At 40.8% G+C, this 23,003-nt stretch overlaps 1 protein-coding gene across 3 annotated transcripts in view; it reads right to left on the reverse strand.

The window, feature by feature from the left end:
- KCNIP2 (potassium voltage-gated channel interacting protein 2) overlaps positions 1-23,003 on the reverse strand; it is a 452,295-nt gene that overhangs the window by 37,766 nt on the left and 391,526 nt on the right. For all 3 annotated transcript variants that reach the window (XM_066598876.1, XM_066598878.1, XM_066598877.1), the window contains exon 2: positions 3,047-3,171. In XM_066598876.1, coding sequence (XP_066454973.1) covers positions 3,047-3,171 — 125 coding nt within the window. The remainder of the gene's footprint in view (positions 1-3,046; positions 3,172-23,003) is intronic.

The following is a 23,003-nucleotide window of genomic DNA, read 5'->3' on the forward strand; positions in this document are numbered from 1 at the left end:
TACAAGGGCGTAACTATAGAGGGTGCAGGGGATGCAGTTGCACCCGGGCCCAGGAGCCTTAGGGGGTCCATAAGGCCTCTCTTCTCCATATAGGGAGCCCAGTACTATGAATAAAGCATTATAGTTGGGGGCCCTGTTACAGGTTTTGCATTGGGGCCCAGGAGCTTCAAGTTACGCCTCTGCCATCATAAGACGAAGCTGCTCAGCCAGGGAATTTCCCTTTCCTGCTCCCCGAATGAGGCAGGAAAACCGAACCCTGACGGAGATGTGAAAGCAACCTAAGCCTATTACTGTGAATGGTAGCATATGGGGTTGGATAGTGTTCATGCGAGGGAGGGGTAGAGGGGTTAGCCTTTGCACCCATGAACCTGTAACTACGCCCCTGCATGGGATATATATGTAATAATATGATACACATACAAAAACGTATAGAAAGTGTTTTTTTCCCCATAATATTGAATTTTTATGGATTGCGCTACACTACTCTTGCCCGCACTACACTACCCTGTACTATACTACCCCCGCATTACTCTTGCCTGGACTACACTACCCCGCATTATTCTTGCCCACACTGCACTACCCCACACTACTCTTGCCCCCACTACACTACCCCGCATTACTCTTGCCCACACTGCACTACCCTGCACTACTCTTGCCCGCACTACTCTTGCCCCCACTACACTACCCTGCACTACACTACCCTGCACTACTCTTGTCCTCACTACACAACCCCGCACTACCTAACCCTGCAGTGCACAACCACGCCCTGCACTACTCTTGCCCATTTTTATGCATTATGCCAGCCCGATGAAGGACACTCAGTCCGACACGTCACTATAAATATGCTTGTTAGGAATCCGCTATATTTCTCTTTCTTGGAATCCTTGCTTTGTACTCATTAATAAAGAACACTAATTGATGATTGCACTGAAGACGTCTGTTGTGGCTTTTTCTACTTCTTATGGAATTGTACTACGGGATCCCTGAGGCAATAAGGGTCTAAAGCGGGCACAGCAACTACTTCATCTGTACCAGAGATCGGTGCGACCATCGGCCTACTTGGCTGTAAGTTGTCTGCACCCATCCCATTAGTAGATTAGGTAATTAAGTATTAAAGTGTAAGCTCTGTTTCACCAGAGGACACGAGAGCCTGTAGCTTTCCAGGATCATAGAGGAAAAAAATGAGAGCCCTCTGCGACCCTGAATCATCTACATAATGAGCCGTCAGGTGGAACCGCGCTGTCCAGATCTACGTGTCTGAGAAAGTATCGCACATGACGGCCTTGCGGCTCGTTCACATCAGCGTTGGAGTTTCTCTTTGGAGCCTCTGTTACTGAATTCCGTTTCAAAACAGAACAAAACAGAGTAGCATGCTGCGCTAATTCATCCTGTAAAATGCTGGAAGCTCGTTGAGAAATGGAGCGGACGCGCTTATAGTCAGTGGGGTCTGTAGAATGATACATGGAATGACGGGACTGGAATACCCAGAGAGGCATCACAATTGGGATTATTTACTCTAGAAAAAAGAAGGTTAAGGGGCGACCAAATAACTATGTATAAATACATGAGGGGACAATACAAGGATCTCTCCCAGGATCTGTTTATACCCAGGACTGCGACAGTAACAAGAGGGCATCCTCTACATCTAGAGGAAAGCAGGTTTCATCGAAAAGGGTTCTTTACTGTAAGAGCAGTGAGACTGTGGAACTCTCTGCCTGAGGAAGTGGTGATGGCAAAATCCATAGAGGAGTTTAAAAGGGGACTTGATGTCTTTCTGGAGAGGAAGGATATTACAGGATATAAATCTTAGGTTAATTGTTAATCCGGGTATACAGGTAGGTAGGAACTATTAGGGGTTGATCCAGGGAACAGTCTGATTGCCATTAGGGAGTCGGGAAGGAATTTATTTTTCCCCAAAAAGGGCTAATTGGCTCCTGCTCTTGTTTTTTTTTTTTTGCCTTCCTCTGGATCAACACAGGAGGATAGACAAGCTGGACTAGATGGACAATGTCTTCATTCAGCCTTACGAACTATGTTACTATGTTACTTAGTTCCAAGAGTGATGGTTCCCCTTTTAGCCATGGGATGACATTTTTTTCCAAAAGGAGTATGAAAACAGAACCCCTGAGCACGGAAGCGGACAAACCATTAGTTATACAGCTCAACAAAAAGTATCACACATCATAGGATTAGATACATCAGAATGTAGTACATATGATATGCTTAGATGCAGGTCTCTAGCAGTATTATACATGACCGACTAAGATACAAGGGGGTACTAGTACAGGCTTCTGTTGTGATAAATGTCCACAGAACCCTTCTGCGGCGGTATACCAGCTGATGTTGGGGAAGGTTGTGTTTAGCACCAGTGATTATTTTTATTAACAAGTTCTTCAGTTTTTCACCTATTTTTTGATGGCCGACTCAGATGAACAACGTGCAGCTGGGAAATTTAGTTTCTTTTTCCACTTCTCAAAGCAGTCAGAAAAAAAAGTTCCACGGAGCGAGATCGGGTGAATACGGAGGGGAGATAAGGGTGTCATGCCGTTTTCATCCAGATTTGCTTACCACTCAGCGCTGTGTGGGTAGGTGCGTTGTCATGATAGAAAAAGAAGTCACCTGTTTGTCCACACAGTGCTGAGAGTTAAGCAATTTTTGCCGAAAAACGGCATGACACCCTCGCCTCACCCTCCGTATTCACCCGATCTCGCTCTGTGCAACTTTTTTTTTCTTTACAAGTGCTTTAAGCAGAGGAAAAGGAAACTAAATTTCCCAGCTGCACGTTGTTCAGTTTGTACTAGTAACATCCTGCCCACCAGAAGATTCCTGTTTCTTTTGGGTACCCCCCTTGTACATCAAGCCAGCATCATGCGATAGGCTTAAATACATTGCCTTGGCAGCACAATATTACATATGATAAGCGTAGATCAGAAGACAGGATCATACATGATGGCCTTAGATACACCAGCTTAGGAGTCGAGTATCCCAGAAGACTACATGATGGGTAACACATCGTAGACCCCCCACTCCCTTGGCTCATACTCACATTTTTAAAGCCTCTGTAGAGAACCTGAAGTTCTTTTTTGGTAAATTTGGTTTGTTCTTGGAGTTGCTCCAGTCCCTCTGGACGATGGCAAACGGTGGACAACTCAAACTCATCCTCTACACTGTCTGCAAGACCACGGAGAAGAGATGACATATTAGAATTATGATAAATATTTCCATGAATTTACAATAGTTTAGGTACAATAAAGAACCCGTCACAAATCGAACTGTAAGTATTCCTGGATACGGTAAACAACCCCTACACCGGCATAACATATCATTTCAATCCCCATTTGCAGGACTACTTAGCCCCCACAAACATCCATTTATTTAGACCCTGCCCCCTCTAGGTCCATTTCCCACCTCTAAAATTGGACAGTTGGAAGGCATTGCCAACTAGCTTAATGTCATTCCCTAAAAGATGGTCTGACCACCAGATTGAATGTTATCCAGCTAGCCATAGAAATATAACTAAGACTCTTCACACTTGCATTAGTTCTTTTTTTATAAGGTTTTTACTACTTTTCAGCAATCAGACAACCTACAGCAACCTAACAGACACATTATAAGTCTACAGAGGCAAAAAAAGTTAGGCCTTTCAACTCCATTCATGCTCTCTATGGGTACTACAGAGCTGTAGGTACTATCTGTACCTCCATACGGTGCTCTGCATTATGGAGATATTCTCCCATAGAAGCAATAGTTGGCCTTCATAGACTTTTACTGGTGTTTATTGTGACTCAATTTGGGGCCCTGTATAAAGAAGGTGTAATGTAGATTGGTAAAAAAAAATATATTAAAATGTTACATTTTAACAGTGCCAAAAGAAATTTAAGGGAAAAAAACACAAGTTGTAGCTCAGATTATTTTCTGAAATTCTAAATTCAAGACATTAAAATTTAATTAAAAAGATCTAGCAAAGCATATTATTTAATTAATATTTAATACATATTTAGTTACCTAGTACGTTAGGCTGAAAAAAAGACATATATCGACCAAAATCAGCATATTACCCAGCCCACCAATGCGGATCCAGAGGAAAGCAAGAAACACAATGAGGTAGAAGCCATTTTTTTCAAATCATTTCATTTTTCTATTGACCATGTGCTGCGGGCAGGAAACATAATATCTAACTAAACCTCCTGAAGTGTCTGCCAGGGAGTGTGATCTAAACAAGTTACATGGTAACACGAGCAGCTTGACCCAGAATCCTACACCTCTCCGGCCCGCTCTCAGAGGATTAATCTCTCATTAAATGGGATTGAAGCTGTTCTTAGTCATGTCGGCTAATTTGTAGTGTAACCTGCCCAATCAGCTCATAGCAAATTCCATATTAATCAAACGAGTAAATAAGATTTTATGAATGGCAACAACTTCAAAGAAAAGGCAAAGAACATGTGATACCAGTAATATCCTGTAAAAGGAGTTCAAGTGATTATACATTGGAGAACCGATCGATCTATATAATCTCTCTGTCTATATCTTAGCTATTTAGATATGTATCTAATATCCATCTATTGTCACACCACGCTTTCTTCGCCACTCACCTGCTCCAATTGCCACTAGGGGTTGCTGACGTGCTCCTTCCTCTGCTTGCTCTCTGGTGTCTGCCTATAGGGCTCCCATCCCCTCTCTTAAAAGGTTTACGTGTGTTCCCTAAACCATTCCCATTCCTGCACCTGCTATATTTGGCATCCACACCCTAGGGTGGATGCCTAAGCAATTGGTCTCATAGCTATTGTGATAAAGCCCCAGTTCTGTGTATTCCTAGAGTTGACCAGTGCCTGTTTTGACTATTCTGACTTCTGTGCTCCCTGACCTCGGCTCTGTATTTTGGACTCTACTTCTGTTTGCTGCCTATAATGATCTTCGTCTTGAACCTTCTTTATGCACCTGATCTGCCAGTCCTGACTTCAGCTTTCTTCTTCTCTACGCCTCTGTTCAGATCTTCAGGTACTGTGCCTTGACTCAGTATACTGTCAACAGCCACATAACCCGGTCTATTTGTATAATGACTTGAGGACCCCATAGCAAAGATGGTATCCCGCTTGGAGGTATTAAATGTAATAACCAGAGTTCCCCAGGTGCTGCTGTAGTGCCCCAGTGGGTCCTCCAGTATAGTCACATCAACTTCTGTCCTGTCCCACCTGTCTATGCTCTTCTCTTAAGCATAGAAGGTGCCGCGTGTCAGAGAAACCCAGTTTCTCCCCTTCCTGAGCTCAGAGCTTAGTGTTGGCAAACAGCTGGTTACCTATTGGCTGTCCGTCACACCTCCACTCATTGGTGAGCGGGTACAGGGGGGGGGGGAGGGGGGAAACCTTTACATGGGTTCCTATGCAGAGAAGAGAAAGTGTGGGAACTGAGAGAGGAAGTGAAGGAGGACTCAGTGTGGAGAGAGAGGAGTGATGAGTCGGAGAGAAAGGTGTATGCAGGTAGCCGTGGTCAGAGAGGAGGAGTGCTAGCAAGCCAGTCGTGTGTGCAGTGTTTCCTACACGTCTAGCAAGGGTAGCGAAGTTCCTTTCCACTCCCTTGTCTGTGCCGCAGTGAGGAGATCTGAGTTGGACGCCAGCGTTCCACAAAACAGTGAATGTAACTACACGTTGAATTCAAAGCAAGGATTAGTCAGCGGCCATCTTTAACTCCCATCCGACACCTGCATCTTATATGTTCAGTAAACCCACCAGCTAACTAGCACTGAGGGGCATCTTACTGAGTTACTCCTAGAAGAATAGAGAGAGAGTGTTGAAGGAATTGTTGTTTGCAAGTATAAATCTACAGTGTTCAACGTGTTCAATTCCTGCATTACTGTTAGCTCTGCTATGTCTTTACTGCTGCAAAGTTTTTTGCTATTACCAATTGTTATCATCAAAAGCTTCAGTAAATCTGCATGCTCCCAGTTTTGCTAAAACAAGCTACTGACTCGTCTTAAGTGATTCCATCATCTTTAGACTTGGGCGTTCAGGTTGGAGTACTGGCGTCACCCGTGACAAAACAACTGTTTATCCCTTATCACCACTGTCGGGAGGGATTGCACAGCCACCCGTGACAACCATTTTACAATCCCTGTGGTCTCACCCACTTTGGTGCGCTCAATTCTGCAGTTGCATTGCCACCTCAGATATCCCACAGCCAAACCCGTGTGTGACAGGGCGGATCCACATCTGTGTGCCTGATACTATCTATCTATTGAAGGATCCTTCATCTAGAGAGTTATTGATTGCCAGATTAGGAGTTGGCAAGGAATTTACTTCTACCTCATGGAGTTTTTTTTGGCCAACTCCTGGATCAACAATGTAGGATCATAGGCTGAACTGTATAGACATATGTCTTTTTCAGCATTACAAATTATGCTCCGATGTCTCACATCTTTCTATTTATCCATTGCTCTTTTTATACAGAAAGAAGGGCATCGTTTCTTCTGCAGAGGTATTGTTCCATCTTCCCATTTGCATATTTCCCAGAAGAGCATGGGTGGCCTTATAAGTGCTCTCCCTAAGAAGAAACAATAGTTTTCCCGACCCACGTCTAAAGGCTTCTCACTAGCCAAACCAGAGACCTGCTACACACTGATGAGGGGAAATCACCCAAAACAGCTGTCTGTGTATGGTTGTTCTCGCTTTGGCTCACAATTCCCAGACATTGTTACCAGGCTTGTTAAAAAGTCTTACATTAATTTGCAGGAATGCTGCCTTTCAATAGGTGGCGCTGCCGAGGTATTATTGCATCTTCCCATTTGAACATTCCTATGTGAATCACTGAACCAGCAATATTTAAAGCGCCCAACAAGTGAACAAGCCACTGCTGAAATTGGACAATGAGCGAGAATCTCGCGATTCTTGTTTGCCGTTCAGCCATTGGCTGCAGTTAAACTGAATGATTAGTGTTCAGTTTTGCTTGTTTGAACAATAATTGTTCCGTCTAAACGCACCTTCACTCTCTCATATCTCTCTATCTATATAGATTAGTGTTGTGGATCCTGGACTTATGACATAGGGGCTCCATTGAAGACAACTCTATCAACTTGTAAGTGAATTCTATGATTCATTGGAATGATACTCCTGAGACATTTCCCCTCCATCCCCCAGAGAACAACTTTACGTTTTGAATTGTGAACAGTGCTCCTCCGCTTCCTTCAGAGTCCCCTTTTCCAGTTGAGAAACAAGCTTAAAAGAATCGTCACTCCCCTTTCCCCAACTCCTCTTGTCCATAGCTCATTACTCAGCAGGGGCGGGCACAACAGAAACCTCCTCCCATGCTTAAGAAAATGTAAAACCTGTGCTCCATCCTGAGGCATGATGGGCATGAAAATCAGACTATGGTGTTCAGCAAAGCCTATAAAAAACCATCCTCACCGTGTAACGGATGCTCCATCAATATTAACAGTGGCACTGCCCTGCAAGGCTACATTTCTGACAATGATACGGTAACTAACACAAGTCGGACGCACAAACATACAAAGTAAATGAGAAAGTGGTCACTTGCTTTCACTGACTGAGGGAGTGGCCTTAGGACCGCAGCAGGGTAACAGTTTGAGGATTCGTTGCTTAAAAGCTTTTTTATTTTGGCTGGGAACATTCCCTGAAATTCACCAGAACAAAGCAAAGTTTAAGTGACAAATCAGCAGGACAGTGAAATGTGAAAAACAGGCAGGGAGCACTGCGATGTAACACAAAGTACATGCATCGTATGGATTATCTAATAAAACATCGTTTAGGAGCTTTTACGTCTTCCTGCAACTTTGACATAATAGATTGAATCAATTTATTTCATTATCGATAATGGGAATCTGTTATGAGAGAACATTTTCACTGCTCACCTTCACTAATTTGCTCATCTGAGATGACTGGTCAGATGAAAGTCATTTACCAGCTTGTGCGTCCTCCTGCTACTTTTACACAATATGCTAGAAGGGATTGTTAAGGCTGCTTTCTTCCAGAACATGCACCATACCTGTGCATGGGTTGTGCCCCGTGTTACAGCTCAGCTCCACTGAAATGAATGGGGTTCAGGTGTAATACCGGACACCACCTGTAGGCAGTTGTGGCTCTGTTTTTGGATAAAAATGATTTTCTAATAGTGCACAACTAGAGATGAGCGAAGGTACTCGTTTCGAGTATTTACTCGATCGAGCACCGCGATTTTCGAGTACTTCAGTACTCGGGTGAAAAGATTCGGGGGGAGGCGTGGCGGCGCGGGGGGTAGCAGCGGGGAACAGGGGGAGCCCTCTCTCTCTCCCTCTCCCCCCCACTCCCCACTGCAACCCCCTACTCACCCACGGCGCCCCCCGAATCTTTTCGCCCGAGTACGGAAGTACTCGAAAATCGCGGTGCTTGGGCAAAAAAGGGGCGTGGCCGAGTAGGCTCGCTCATCTCTATGCCCAATCCCTTTAAGCAGACATTTGTCTCTAAGCTTGGACAATCCCTTTAACTGGTTTCATATTACTATCATTGAATCCGTAATAGGAGAACATCTTGATTGTAATTAGTTTTCTGAAGTGGCTGCTTAGATCAGCCTGAACGTCCCTCCTGCAACTTTGACATTATATGTTCAAGCACTTTATTTTACTATCAGGTTATTAAAAGGAAGCTGCAATGCAAAAACAAGGGGGACTGTTTTTTATGTCCTGGACGCTAGATTTTGGTGCACATGCTAAAACTGCAGATTTCCGTACATTTACGCCATGGCTGACTATTTAAAGAAAATGTGAATGGCCCAGATTTAGGAGGCGGGGTCACACATGGCCCATCATATATATTCGAATCCACACCAGGAACTGACGCAGATTATAACAATAACCTACTCCCGCTAGTAGCAGGCATGGATTTTCATGTGGTGCACCGAAATGCTGCCAGGTGAGACAAATGTATCAAGAGGCTTGTGCCTTTTAATACACTTATTGCTCATAGCTAGCGTAGAATTTACTTTGACCGGAGTCTGAAATGCTGGTCTAAGTAAATAGGCCCGGTTGTCAATACATCTGAGGTGGTGTTCAAATGAGTGTCATTAATCCACTTGTACGTCCTCCTGCAACTTTGACAGGGTATGTTAAACTTTTGGTATACGGATATGGTATACTTTTATTTTACTATCATTTTAGGGAATCTTCCCTTTAGTTTTCTGCTTGGCTGGCCAGATGAGGGTCAACTTTGACATTAGATGCTGAATTACTTTATTTTACTATTATACTCTTAATAGAAATCTGTAGTGGGAAAAAATATATATCGCCTATTTTTTCCTGTGATGGCTGGTCAGATGGATGTCATTTCTTAACTTATACACCCTCCTGCAACTTTCACAGAATGTGTTGTACACTTATTTTACTACTGTTTTAGGGGTTCTGCAGCGAGAGACCATATTTACTTAAAGGGATTATCCCAAGACTGATGGCCCGTCTTCAGGACAGGTCATCAGCAGCTGATTGGTGGGGATCTGCCACCGGCCAGGAGATCGCTGGGGTTGGTGGTCTATTATATGGAGCTGCTTTGTTGCTGGAAGCAGACAGATCCCTACTATAGATGAGCGAATATACTCATTTCGAGTAATTACTCGATCGAGCACCGCGATTTTTGAGTACTTCCGTACTCGGGTGAAAAGATTCGCAGGGCGCCGGGGGGGGGGGGGGCGGGGGGAGGCGTGACGGAGCACTGAGGAACAGGGGGGAGCCCTCTCTCTCTCCCTCTCCCCCCCACTCACCCACGGCCCCCCCCCCGAATCTTTTCGCCCGAGTACGGAAGTACTCGAAAATCGCGGCGCTCGGGTGAAAAAGGGGCGTGGCCAAGTAGGTTCGCTCATCTCTAATCCCTACATTGTGTAATGGCTCGGTGCGGTGCTACAGGCTGAGTCCCATTCACATCAATGGGAATGTACTTCGGCATTGTGTATATACAGTATGTGTCTTGAGATTTGGACAGTTTATTAGATAATCCACTTAATAATAAAGCATTTACACATAAAGCCCAAGCCGTTTCTGTATAGTATTACAACATAGTACTATATATTAGGCTGCTCAAGAAGCATGAATGCTACAATGATTGGTTGCTATAGGCAACAAGGCTAAAATTGTTACATGAGATCATGTCTTTTTATATTCAGCAAATCTCACATCTTTGCAATTTACCGCTATCTTCATTACATTTTTGCTACATGGAAACCATCAACAAGTTGCTGCTGACGGATCTGTTTTATTATATTTTTTAATTCAGTTCCTTGAATGCATAATGATCTTAGTTGGGCTGTGACTGCTGGGTTTAAAGGGATTCTGTCAGCTTGAACACACAATCCAAACTGCAGGCATGATGTTATAGAGCAGGAGGAGCCGAGCGGACTGATGTATAGTTTTATGGGGAAGGAATCAGTAGAACTTGTATTTTAGCCATTTATATCTCATTCTAAGATGAACAGTCCAGTGGGCGGAGCTATCAGTGATTGACAGCTATCGGTGGCGGTACTGAGGTAGCTGTCAATCACTGATAGCTCCGCCCACTGGACTGTTCAGCTCAGAATGAGAAGATATAAATGACTAAAATACAAGTCCTACTGACTCTTTCCCCATAAAACTATATATCAATCCGCTCAGCTCCTCCTGCTCTACAACATCATGCCTGCAGTCTGGACTGGGAGTTTGAGCTGTCAGACACCTGTTAAATGTATTATAAGAACATTTGGGCATGGATTCCATATGAAAATCAGCCCCAAAGTCAACCATGTGAACATATCCTTAATAGTCTGCTTGCTGACAGGCTCCAGGTAACAAAAAGTTTTATTCCACAGAGCAGAGGGTCAAATCAAATTTTGAAAAAAAGTGTAGTAGATAACAAAAAGGTAATGAAGATATATTGTAAAAATCCTAAATTTTAATATCTGCAGTCAGGTTTAGTCAATAGAAATTCACTTTATTATGTGTGCTTTAAAGGAGTTGTTCAATTGAAAGCTATTCATTGCCTATCCTAAGGTGTCCGCTGTCCAGGATCTCCACAGATCAGCTGTTCACTGGGCCTCTGTAATCATGTGAATTTCTGCAGGAAGCAGACAGCTCCGTTCCCATTGCAGTGGCTAAGGTTGGTATTGCAGGCAAAGTTCCCATTGAAAAAAAATGGGAATTTGGCCTGCAATACCCAACCTGGCCACTGCAGGAAGAATAGAGCTGTCTGTTTCCTGTAGAAATTGGCTCAGTGCACAAGTGCGCTGACTTTGTAAACCCCTGATTGGAGAAGGCCTAAGCCATGGACCCTTGTTGGTCTACTATTGATAACTTACCCTGTGGATAGGTCATAAATAGTTTACAATTGTTCAACTCCTTTAGGGGGTTCTGAAGGAGAAAAAGATAAAAAACATGCCTGCTTTCTTCCAGAAACAGCACTATACCTGTCCACAGGCTGTGTCTGGTATTGCAGCTCCGCTCCACTGAAGCAAATGGGACTGAGCTGTAATACCGAACACAACCTGTGGAGAGCTGTGGCTCCGTTTTTGGACTAGAGTAGCCATGATTCTCTAATGTTGCACGCCTTTAAGTCTGTTCTTTCTACACAGAAGCAGCTTGTATTTTCTCATCATCGATGTTTCAGTACAAATGATGCAAATGCTATATTCAGGCTTTAGCGCTTCATGCAGAATTGACATTTTTTTACATTCCCAGAAAAAGTAGAAATAAAAAAGACAATTCAAAAAAAAAAAAAAATACACAAAACAACTTGTCATGAAGTTAGAAATATGATCGTTTTGTTTTTCATAAGAGAGGAGGGGCTCCAGAATTATGTGGAGCGCTGTTTCCAGAAGAAAGCAGCCATGTTGTTCTATCTACAGGTCGGATGTGGTATTGCAGCTCAGCTGCATTCATTTCAGTGAAGGTGCGCTGCAGTACCAGAAACAGCCAACAAACAACTGTGGTGCTATTTCTTCGTGCGGTGGCTACATGATAAAATGGCTTTGTCCGGTTGGGGTAGAAGAGCTGGATGTACCTAAAGGCTGCCCGGATGGCACATCCAGAAGGCAGAGCAGTCAATTATAAGCTACTCTTGTGCACTACATGGCAGTTTTATGTAGTCATTCTTACTGGGACGCGGTATTATGTGGGCATTGTAATATCATGTTAATATTGAGCTTTCAGGTGACATGGCAGTAGGTGTGGCCAGTTTCCTAGGAGGGGCCATATGTGCCAGACTTCCTGCACCCCACAGGTGTATGCCATGTTGAGGATTATGCCATATGTTACACGACTTTCAGGCTGGTTCTCCATAAGAGCAGATGCACCAGTCTAAGAAAAGGTCTCCAATTATCTCTCTGCTCTGGCATCAATGTTGAGCCCCTCTATGACATCCGTGTGGCTTAAAGCAGTCCTCCGGCTCTGGGCCCAAATTTCCATCCCAAGACTGAAGAGGGGAGAGTATATTAGCTGCTGTCGTTCTTTTCTGCTGATGTCCCTTTAATTCACTGGTTTGGGATTCAGTTTGTAACTATCCGAGATGGTCACAGCAATTATCTATTAAGCTAATACACACTATGCACTAGTCTCTCACTTGCCAATGATGATCATGTGAGCAGTGCAGGCCAATCAGAGAGCAGGTAGTTTAAGACTACCAATGCACTTTGAGGATTAGGTGGTATGAAGATTGTGCTGGCCATATGGATGGCTGAAAATGGGATCTAGAAGCCGTAGATCAGAGGGGCATTGGCACAGAAGACCAACATCAGGTAGTATAACTGCTCCCTACGTTCCCTGGACAAAATTTTCTTCCCAAACCAGAAGGCTGCTTTATGACGGTACAGGGAAGGTCCAGACGGGACGACTGCTTGGAGTAATTTTTTTGCAGTCTATAAGAAACTTTTTGACAGTTATCTCCTAAAGACAACCACTTTCTATACCCTTATTAGTACATAGTGACATCATAAAGGGTGGCCCTCCACTTGGGACCCCCTCTATGACCCATAACTGAAAGCCTCTCATTTGTAATACCGCCTGATGCTGATGAGCTGTGGCTTTATGCTGACAAAGTCAGCTGATCATCACGATGGCTTCTTTCTAAAAGGGGATGTCTCCGGTGAGACAACTCCACTGATGTGCTGCCACTTTCTCCCTGTAAGTACTGGAAGGCCAAAGTTATTAAACGTCTCAACTGAGTTTATTCTTTTTTGTATTTTATTCTTTTATACTATTTTCAATTCATTCAGGGGATGGGCAGCCGGCTTTCAGAGGAGACACCAAATAGATGTAGGCTGGGGCGATCACCCCCACCACCACCTTTTTGGTCCATCTAGCCAGATGATCTTAATCCTCTAGCGTCTTGTGTAGCTGAATGAATCATTCTTCTCCTGGCTGTTCGCCTTCCCTATAATGTTCTCAGTTGTTGCTGTCAGCCCATTGGTGAAACACACCTGCTTAGTTCTGCTACTGTATTTTTGTTATGAACTTGTTTTTGGTGCTGTATTTATGAGCTTGGTTCTAGTATTGTACCTATGTTCTGAGCTTGGTTCTGGTGCTATATTTATGAGCTTGGTTCTAGTATTGTATCTATGTTCTGAGCTTGGTTCCGGTGCTGTATTTATGTTCTGAGCCTGATTCTTGAATTTATTCACTGAGTTGTTCTAGTTTGGGTTTGCTGCTATCTAGCTGCTTGCTGCACAAGGAAAATAAAGGCAAACAGCTTACTATATTTTTTCTTATGGATGGGGGGGGGGTGCAAAAAACATTCTACAGAGGATGCCATGTAACCAATGGCTGGCACTGATTTTTTACTTTTTGAGCTTGTCAAATGGTGACGAGGAAGAAAAGAATGATTTCCATGAACAGAATGAATTCAGATGGATATTCTGTATATATCAGTTGCTAATAAAGTCCCAAGCCCTCTCTCCATAAACTCGGGTGAACCCAGGACCCGGTATTTTTAAATCTATCCTATTACATCCTAAAATTGAATGACTGATGACATTTTGCATTGAAATTTCCAATTTATCTCATGTTCATGGCCCAGATATGTCTCCTTTCAGAATGCTGAGGAAACATTGGTGGAATCTAGTGTAGGGTATGGACCGCTTGATGCTCATGACAAGTTGTGTTGTGTTCCTCTTCGACAGACTCGAAGACTAAAATAATAAACAAGGAAGGAGAGAAGGCAAACAAGCAAAGTGGTCAGCAAGCAAATCAAGTCCAACATGCAATTTATTAATACGAGGACAAACCATCACTTAGATGATGATCGAAGACAACAAAGGTAAAGAGCCAAGCAGCAATGGTGGTGGTGAAGTCATTGACTCGTTATGCAAGAAGAAGCAGTTCTTCAAGATTACATGGAACAGTCATAGGATTAGAGGTCACATACACAAGGGACTATATACAATGAGGATATCAGAAGATTCTCAAACCCTTTGAAGGAGGTGTCTACTACCTACTTTAGAGATGACTTCCCAACTTCTGTGATAGGTATGCACTAGAAGCTGGTAGTCCTCCAGATCTGAACCTCATAGGACTCCATGTAACAGAAGAAGCTTCCAATCAGAGTCCCCCCCCCCCTCTTTCCCCTTTATCAGCTAATTTAATTTATTACTAGATAAAGTAATAAAAAATGACAGCTACACTATACAATCTCCTATGCTAACTAAATCGTATAGGTGATTGTATGACAGGAGATAGTGTGTGGTTAATGTAGAATGGAAGGGGTTAATGTGTGGCAATTTACACACTGTGTTCTTCTCTCTCCTCCTTTCTCACACTGACAGGAGAGCTGGGAAAAGAGAAGAAGACACGCTGGACACACTGATGAGGCGCTGACAAGTTGGGAAAGTTTGTAGTATACAAACCTTCCTGCCCAGTGCTGCGATTGGCTGTTAGTGCTGGCATCATCAGGACCTGAACCAATTTGCAACATTGTTGCTTCGTGTGTTTTACCTGCTGTGCGGGGGCTGTGATCGCTGGCGGACTAGATGACTTACATTTACGTCGCTGCTGCACAGAGCCTAGGCAGCAGTAATGTACTTCATCCGTCAGTGATCACGAAGGGGTTGATAACTATGCAGTCCTGTAATATCAGCTGAAGCGCAAAGCGTTACCCAACAATGGTATACGATACAATACATACACTATATACCATTGTGGGTAATTACTTACAAAACTAAGCCTACTGGCAAGAGGACCATCATGAAGTTAATCAGGGGCCCTTCTGAACTATTTCATTGACTTGGTCCGCCCTTTTGGTCCCTCCCTAACCCCGAAGCCCAGGGGTGAATGTTACTTCTGCACCCTCTATGTCTTGCCCTTCTTTATGGGAACTACAACATTGGCAATTATGGGGTGAGTGGGCTGAACCAACACCAGGTTGTCCTATTCCAAGTAGGACCCAATACCACAAAAGGGCCCTACCTGGATGTGATAGTGCCCTCAGGGATAGGTTCAGTTTCTCGCCGTTCATATCCCTTTCTTTTATGTATTGCACTGTATAGTTTTATTCCTATTTATTATGTTTCTCCCGAATGTATATCTGATGACAGCGCACAACAATCTATGTAAGGATGCCGTTTGTCACTGCCTCTAGCAGCACACACCTAGACCCGCCACCTGCGGACTTTATTGCTACTTCTAATCCGCCGTTATTTTTAGACATACGGTAGTTTTAAAAAAAAAGAACACAAATCCGATGATCTCATCCACAGGATAGTATGTGGCGATATGCTGTGATACCGTATTCACAGCTTGCCATTTTGCTAAGTTCAAATGACTACAGGAGGTATTAAATAATACTTTATAATAATACAATACTTCGGGTGAGCAGCGTTCTGTATGAAGCTCAATAAAAGCTGTGAAATAAAACTACATTTTCATGTTTGCGATTATGTAATGTGGTGTTAATTACTGACACAACCGATTTCTGGATTAAAATAGCAAAACTTGCCAGATATGAAAAATTATACACTGTCAATAGGGGGCAGTATTATAGTAGTTATATTCTTGTACATAGGAGGCAGTATTACAGTAGTTATATTCTTGTACATAGGGGGCAGTATTATAGTAGTTATATTCTTGTACATAGGGGGCAGTATTATAGTAGTTATATACTTGTATATAGGAGACAGTATTATAGTAGTTATATTCTTGTACATAGGGGCAGTATTGTAGTAGTTATATTCTTGTACATAGAGGGCAGTATTATAGTAGTTATATTCTTGTACATAGGAGACAGTATTATAGTAGTTATATTCTTGTACATAGAGGGCAGTATTATAGTAGTTATATTCTTGTACATAGGGGGCAGTATTATAGTAGTTATATTCTTGTACATAGAGGGCAGTATTATAGTAGTTATAGTCTTGTACATAGGGGGCAGTATTATAGTAGTTATATTCTTGTACTTAGGGGGCAGTATTATATTAGTTATATTCTTGTACATAGGGGGCAGTATTATAGTAGTTATATTCTTGTACATAGGAGACAGTATTATAGTAGTTATATTCTTGTACATAGGAGGCAGTATTATAGTAGTTATATCCTTGTACATAGGGGGCATTATTATAGTAGTTATATCCTTGTACAAAGGGGGCAGTATTATAGTAGTTATATTCTTGTACATAGGGGGGCAGTATTATAGTAGTTATATTCTTGTACATAGGGGGCAGTATTATAGTAGTTATATTCTTGTACATAGGAGCAGTATTATAGTAGTTATATTCTTGTACATAGGGGGCAGTATTATAGTAGTTATTTTCTTGTACATAGGGGGCAGTATTATAGTAGTTATATTCTTGTACATAGGGGGCAGTATTATAGTAGTTATATTCTTGTACATAGGGGGATAGTATTACAGTAGTTATATTCTTGTACTTAGGGGGCAGTATTATAGTAGTTATATTCTTGTACATAGGAGCAGTATTATAGTAGTTATATTCTTGTACATAGGGGGCAATATTATAGTAGTTATATTCTTTTACATAGGGGCAGTATTATAGTAGTTACATTCTTCTACATAGGAGGCAGTATTATAGTAGTTATATTCTTGTACACAGGGAGCAGTATTATAGTAGTTATATTCTTGCACATAGGAGCAGTATTATAGTAGTTATATTCTTGTACATAGGAGGCAGTCTTATAGTAGTTATATTCTTGTACATAGGAGCAGTATTATAGTAGTTATATTCTTGTATATAGGAGGCAGTATTATAGTAGTTATATTCTTGTATATAGGAGGCAGTATTATAGTAGTTATATTCTTGTACATAGGGGGCAGTATTATAGTAGTTATATTCTTGTACATAGGGGGCAGTATTATAGTACTTATATTCTTGTACACAGGAGGCAGTATTATAGTAGTTACATTCTTGTACATAGGAGGCAGTGTTATAGTGGTTTTATTCTTGTAAATAGAAGGAAGTATAATAGTAGTTATATTGTCGTACATAGGGGGCAGTATTATAGTAGTTAAATTGTTGTACATAGGGGCAGTATTATAGTAGTTACATTCTTGTACATAGGAGGCAGTATTATAGTAGTTATATTCTTGTACATAGGGGGCATTATTATAGTAGTTATATCCTTGTACATAGGGGGCATTATTATAGTAGTTATATCCTTGTACAAAGGGGGCAGTATTATAGTAGTTATATTCTTGTACATAGCTGGGCAGTATTATAGTAGTTATATTCTTGTACATAGGGGGCAGTATTATAGTAGTTATATTCTTTTACATAGGGGGCAGTATTATAGTAGTTACATTCTTCTACATAGGAGGCAGTATTATAGTAGTTATATTCTTGTACACAGAGAGCAGTATTATAGTAGTTATATTCTTGCACATAGGAGTAGTATTATAGTAGTTATATTCTTGTACATAGGAAGCAGTATTATAGTAGTTATATACTTGTACATAGGAGCAGTATTATAGTAGTTACATTCTTGTATATAGGAGGCAGTATTATAGTAGTTATATTCTTGTACATAGGGGGCAGTATTATAGTAGTTATATTCTTGTACATAGGGGGCAGTATTATAGTACTTATATTCTTGTACACAGGAGGCAGTATTATATTAGTTACATTCTTGTACATAGGAGGCAGTATTATAGTGGTTTTATTCTTGTACATAGAAGGAAGTATAATAGTAGTTATATTGTCGTACATAGGGGGCAGTATTATAGTAGTTAAATTGTTGTACATAGGGGCAGTATTATAGTAGTTACATTCTTGTACATAGGAGGCAGTATTATAGTAGTTATATTCTTGTACATAGGGGGCAGTATTATAGTAGTTATATTCTTGTACATAGGGGTCAGTATTATAGTAGTTATATTCTTGTACATAGGGGGCAGTATTATAGTAGTTATATTCTTGTACATAGGAGGCAGTATTATAATAGTTATAGTCTTGCACATAGGAGGCAGTATTATAGTAGTTACATTCTTGTACATAGGAGGCAGTATTATAGTAACTATATTCTTGTACATAGGGGGCAGTATTATAGTGGTTTTATTCTTGTACATAGAAGGCAGTATTATAGTAGTTATATTCTTGTACATAGCGGGCAGTATTATAGTAGTTATATTGTTGTACATAGGGGGCAGTATTATTGTAGTTATATTCTTGTACATAGCGGGATAGTATTACAGTAGTTATATTCTTGTACTTAGGGAGCAGTATTATAGTAGTTATATTCTTGTACATAGGAGCAGTATTATAGTAGTTATATTCTTGTACATAGGAGCAGTATTATAGTAGTTATATTCTTGTACATAGGAGCAGTATTATAGTAGTTATATTCTTGTACATAGGGGGCAATATTATAGTAGTTATATTCTTTTACATAGGGGGCAGTATTATAGTAGTTACATTCTTCTACATAGGAGGCAGTATTATAGTAGTTATATTCTTGTACACAGGGAGCAGTATTATAGTAGTTATATTCTTGCACATAGGAGCAGTATTATAGTAGTTATATTCTTGTACATAGGAGGCAGTATTATAGTAGTTATATTCTTGTACATAGGAGCAGTATTATAGTAGTTACATTCTTGTATATAGGAGGCAGTATTATAGTAGTTATATTCTTGTACATAGGGGGCAGTATTATAGTAGTTATATTCTTGTACATAGGGGGCAATATTATAGTACTTATATTCTTGTACACAGGAGGCAGTATTATAGTAGTTACATTCTTGTACATAGGGGCAGTATTATAGTAGTTATGGTCTTGTTCATAGGGAGCAGTATTATAGTAGTTATAATCTTGTACATAGGGGGCAGTATTATAGTAGTTATATTCTTGTACATGGGGCAGTATTATAGTACTTATATTCTTGTACATAGGGGGCAGTATTATAGTACATATATTTTTGTACATAGGAGGCAGTATTATAATAGTTATAGTCTTGCACATAGGAGGCAGTATTATAGCAGTTACATTCTTGTACATAGGAGGCAGTATTATAGTAACTTTATTCTTGTACATAGGGAGCAAGCAGTATTATAGTAGTTATATTGTTGTACATAGGGGGCAGTATTATAGTAGTTATATTCTTGTACATAGGAGCAGTATTATAGTAGTTATATTGTTGTACATAGGAGCAGTATTATAGTAGTTATATTCTTGTACAGAGGGGGCAGTATTATAGTAGTTATATTCTTGTACAGAGGGGGCAGTATTATAGTAGTTATATTCTTGCACATAGGGGGCAGTATTATAGTAGTTATATTCTTGTACATAGGGGACAGTATTGTAGTAGTTATATACTTGTACATAGAGGGCAGTATTATAGTAGTTATATTCTTGTACATTTGGGCAGTATTATAGTAGTTATATTGTTGTACATAGGGGGCAGTATTATAGTGCTTATATTCTTGTACGTAGGAGGCAATATTATAGTAGTTATATTCTTGTACATAGAGGCAGTATTATAGTAACTATATTCTTGTACATAGGGGCAGTATTATAGTAGTTATATTGTTGTACATAGGGGGCAGTATTATAGTAGTTATATTGTTGTAGATAGTGGGTAGTATTATGTTGTTATATTCTTGTACATAGGGGGCAGTATTATAGTAGTTATATTCTTGTACATAGGGGACAGTATTGTAGTAGTTATATACTTGTACATAGGGGGCAGTATTATAATAGTTATATTCTTGTACATAGGGGCAGTATTATAGTAGTTATATTGTTGTACATAGGGGGCAGTATTATAGTAGTTATATTGTTGTAGATAGTGGGTAGTATTATGTTGTTATATTCTTGTACATAGGGGGCAGTATTATAGTAGTTATATTCTTGTACATAGGGGGCAGTATTGTAGTAGTTATATTCTTGTACATTTGGGCAGTATTATAGTAGTTATATGCTTGTACATAGGGGGCAGTATTATAGTAGTTATACTCTTGGACATAGGAGCCAGTATTATAATAGTTATAGTCTTGCACATAGGAGGCAGTATTATAGTAGTTATAGTCTTGCACATAGGAGGCAGTATTATAGTAGTTACATTCTTGTACATAGGAGGCAGTATTATAGTAACTATATCCTTGTATATAGGGGGCAGTATTATAGTGGTTTTATTCTTGTACATAGAAGGCAGTATTATTGTAGTTATATTGTTGTACATAGGGGGCAGTATTATAGTAGTTATATTGTTGTACATAGGGGGCAGTATTATAGTAGTTATATTCTTGTACATAGGAGGCAGTATTATAGTAGTTATATTCTTGTAGTTAGGAGGCAGTATTATAGTAGTTATATTCTTGTACATAAGGGGCAGTATTATAGTAGTTATATTCATGTACATAGAGGGCAGTATTATAGTAGTTATATTCTTGTACATAGGAGCAGTATTATAGTAGTTATACTCTTGTGCATAGGGGGCAGTATTATAGTAGTTATATTCTTGTAGTTAGGAGGCAGTATTATAGTAGTTATATTCTTGTACACAGGGGGCAGTATTATAGTATTTATATACTTGTACATAGGAGACAGTATTATAGTAGTTATATTTTTGCACATACGGGGCAGTATTATAGCAGTTATATTCTTGTACATAGTTGGCAGTATTATAGTAGTTATATTCTTGTACATAGGGGGCAGTATTATAGTAGTTATATTCTTGTACATAGGGGCAGTATTATAGTAGTTATATTCTTGTACATAGGGAGCAGTATTATAGTAGTTATGTTCTTGTACATAGGGGGCAGTATTATAGTAGTTATATTTTTGCACATACGGGGCAGTATTATAGCAGTTATATTCTTGTACATAGTTGGCAGTATTATAGTAGTTATATTCTTGTACATAGGGGGCAGTATTATAGTAGTTATATGCGTGTACATAGGGGCAGTATTATAGTGGTTATATTCTTGTACATAGGGAGCAGTAATATAGTAGTTAGATTCTTGTACATAGAGGGCAGTATTATACTAGTTATATTCTTGTACATAGTTGCAGTATTATAGTAGTTATATTCTTATACATAGGGGGCAGTATTATAGTAGTTATATTTTTGTACATAGGGGGCAATATTACAGTACTTTTAATCTTGTACATAGGGCAGTATTACAGTAGTATGACAAGGTATCAACGCTGGACAGATGTATATAATTCATGTGTTTATTTCATTGGATACAAATCTGTCAGAATCTTCGTGCACATCTGTGATATAATTAAGACAGCCGTATTACTTCCTCACTCCAATTACAGCAGTTTTTTGGAGGATAGGTCATCATCAATCATTTAGAGCTGGACAACCTATTTGATACGAAAGTCTATGTTGGAAAACCCTGGTAACACATTACTCTTCTTACAACTTAAATAATAGAACTAAAATCCCATTTCCCATTCTTATTCTCTAAGACAGGCATTCCGCCCCAACCCTTCACTTTCTGGAGCGGTGGTCTCCAACTTGGGTTATCAAGGTGTGGTAAACATCGTACAGCATTATGAAGGACATTTAATGAGGGTGGCTCGTTTTCCAGTGTTATTTTTAACATCCTCTTTAAAATATTGTGTTTTCTAAAAATATAGCCGTTTAGCTCGTCTAACACCCGGGAAAGATAATGAGAAATGACAAGAAAATAACAGCACAGAATCAGCAGGACACACAAAGGCGGAGAGACATAAAATAGAAGTCAGAGGACGATACGCACAGAGGAGAGAACGTGACATCTGATCAGACGTGGGGCACAGATTAATAAATTGCATGTTGTCTTCTATTACACAGCTGTTTCCATATTGATACACAGACATCACACATCATCATGCAACATCAACAGAGTATACAGGTCAACAGCACAGAATATAGGATCAATTATGCAGGTGGGAGGTCACATTTGCTGTCCAGGCTTTTTCCAAAAGAATTAAATTTTTTTGTCATTTTTTTATTTTTACATTTAATTGGATATTTAATTTCATATTAGAAATTGCTTTCAAGTTTCTCAATTCACACCAAGACAAATACTGAATCATCTTTGCTATAGTGTCTTAATAGGAGCTATAATCTGCAATACTGTCACTTTAACTGGGTTGTCCTACCTGGACAGCCCTTCCTCTGCGGAGCCACTAGCTATCTGGACAGCCCCTCCTCTGCGGAGCCACTGGCTATCTGGACAGCCACTCCTTTGCAGAGCCACTGGCTATCTGGACAGCCCCTCCTCTGCGGAGCCACTGGCTATCTGGACAGCCCCTCCTCTGCAGAGCCTCTGGCTATCTGGACAGCCCCTCCTCTGCAGAGCCTCTGGCTATCTGGACAGCCCCTCCTCTGCAGAGCCTCTGGCTATCTGGACAGCCCCTCCTCTGCAGAGCCACTGGCTATCTGGACAGCCCCTCCTCTGCAGAGCCACTGGCTATCTGGACAGCCCCTCCTCTGCAGAGCCACTGGCTATCTGGACGGCCCCTCCTCTGCAGAGCCACTGGCTATCTGGACAGCCGCTCCTCTGCAGAGCCACTGGCTATCTGGACGGCCCCTCCTCTGCAGAGCCACTGGCTATCTGGACAGCCCCTCCTC

This window comes from Eleutherodactylus coqui, chromosome 4 (genome assembly GCF_035609145.1).
Source record: "Eleutherodactylus coqui strain aEleCoq1 chromosome 4, aEleCoq1.hap1, whole genome shotgun sequence".
Classification (NCBI taxonomy): Eukaryota; Metazoa; Chordata; class Amphibia; order Anura; family Eleutherodactylidae; genus Eleutherodactylus; species Eleutherodactylus coqui.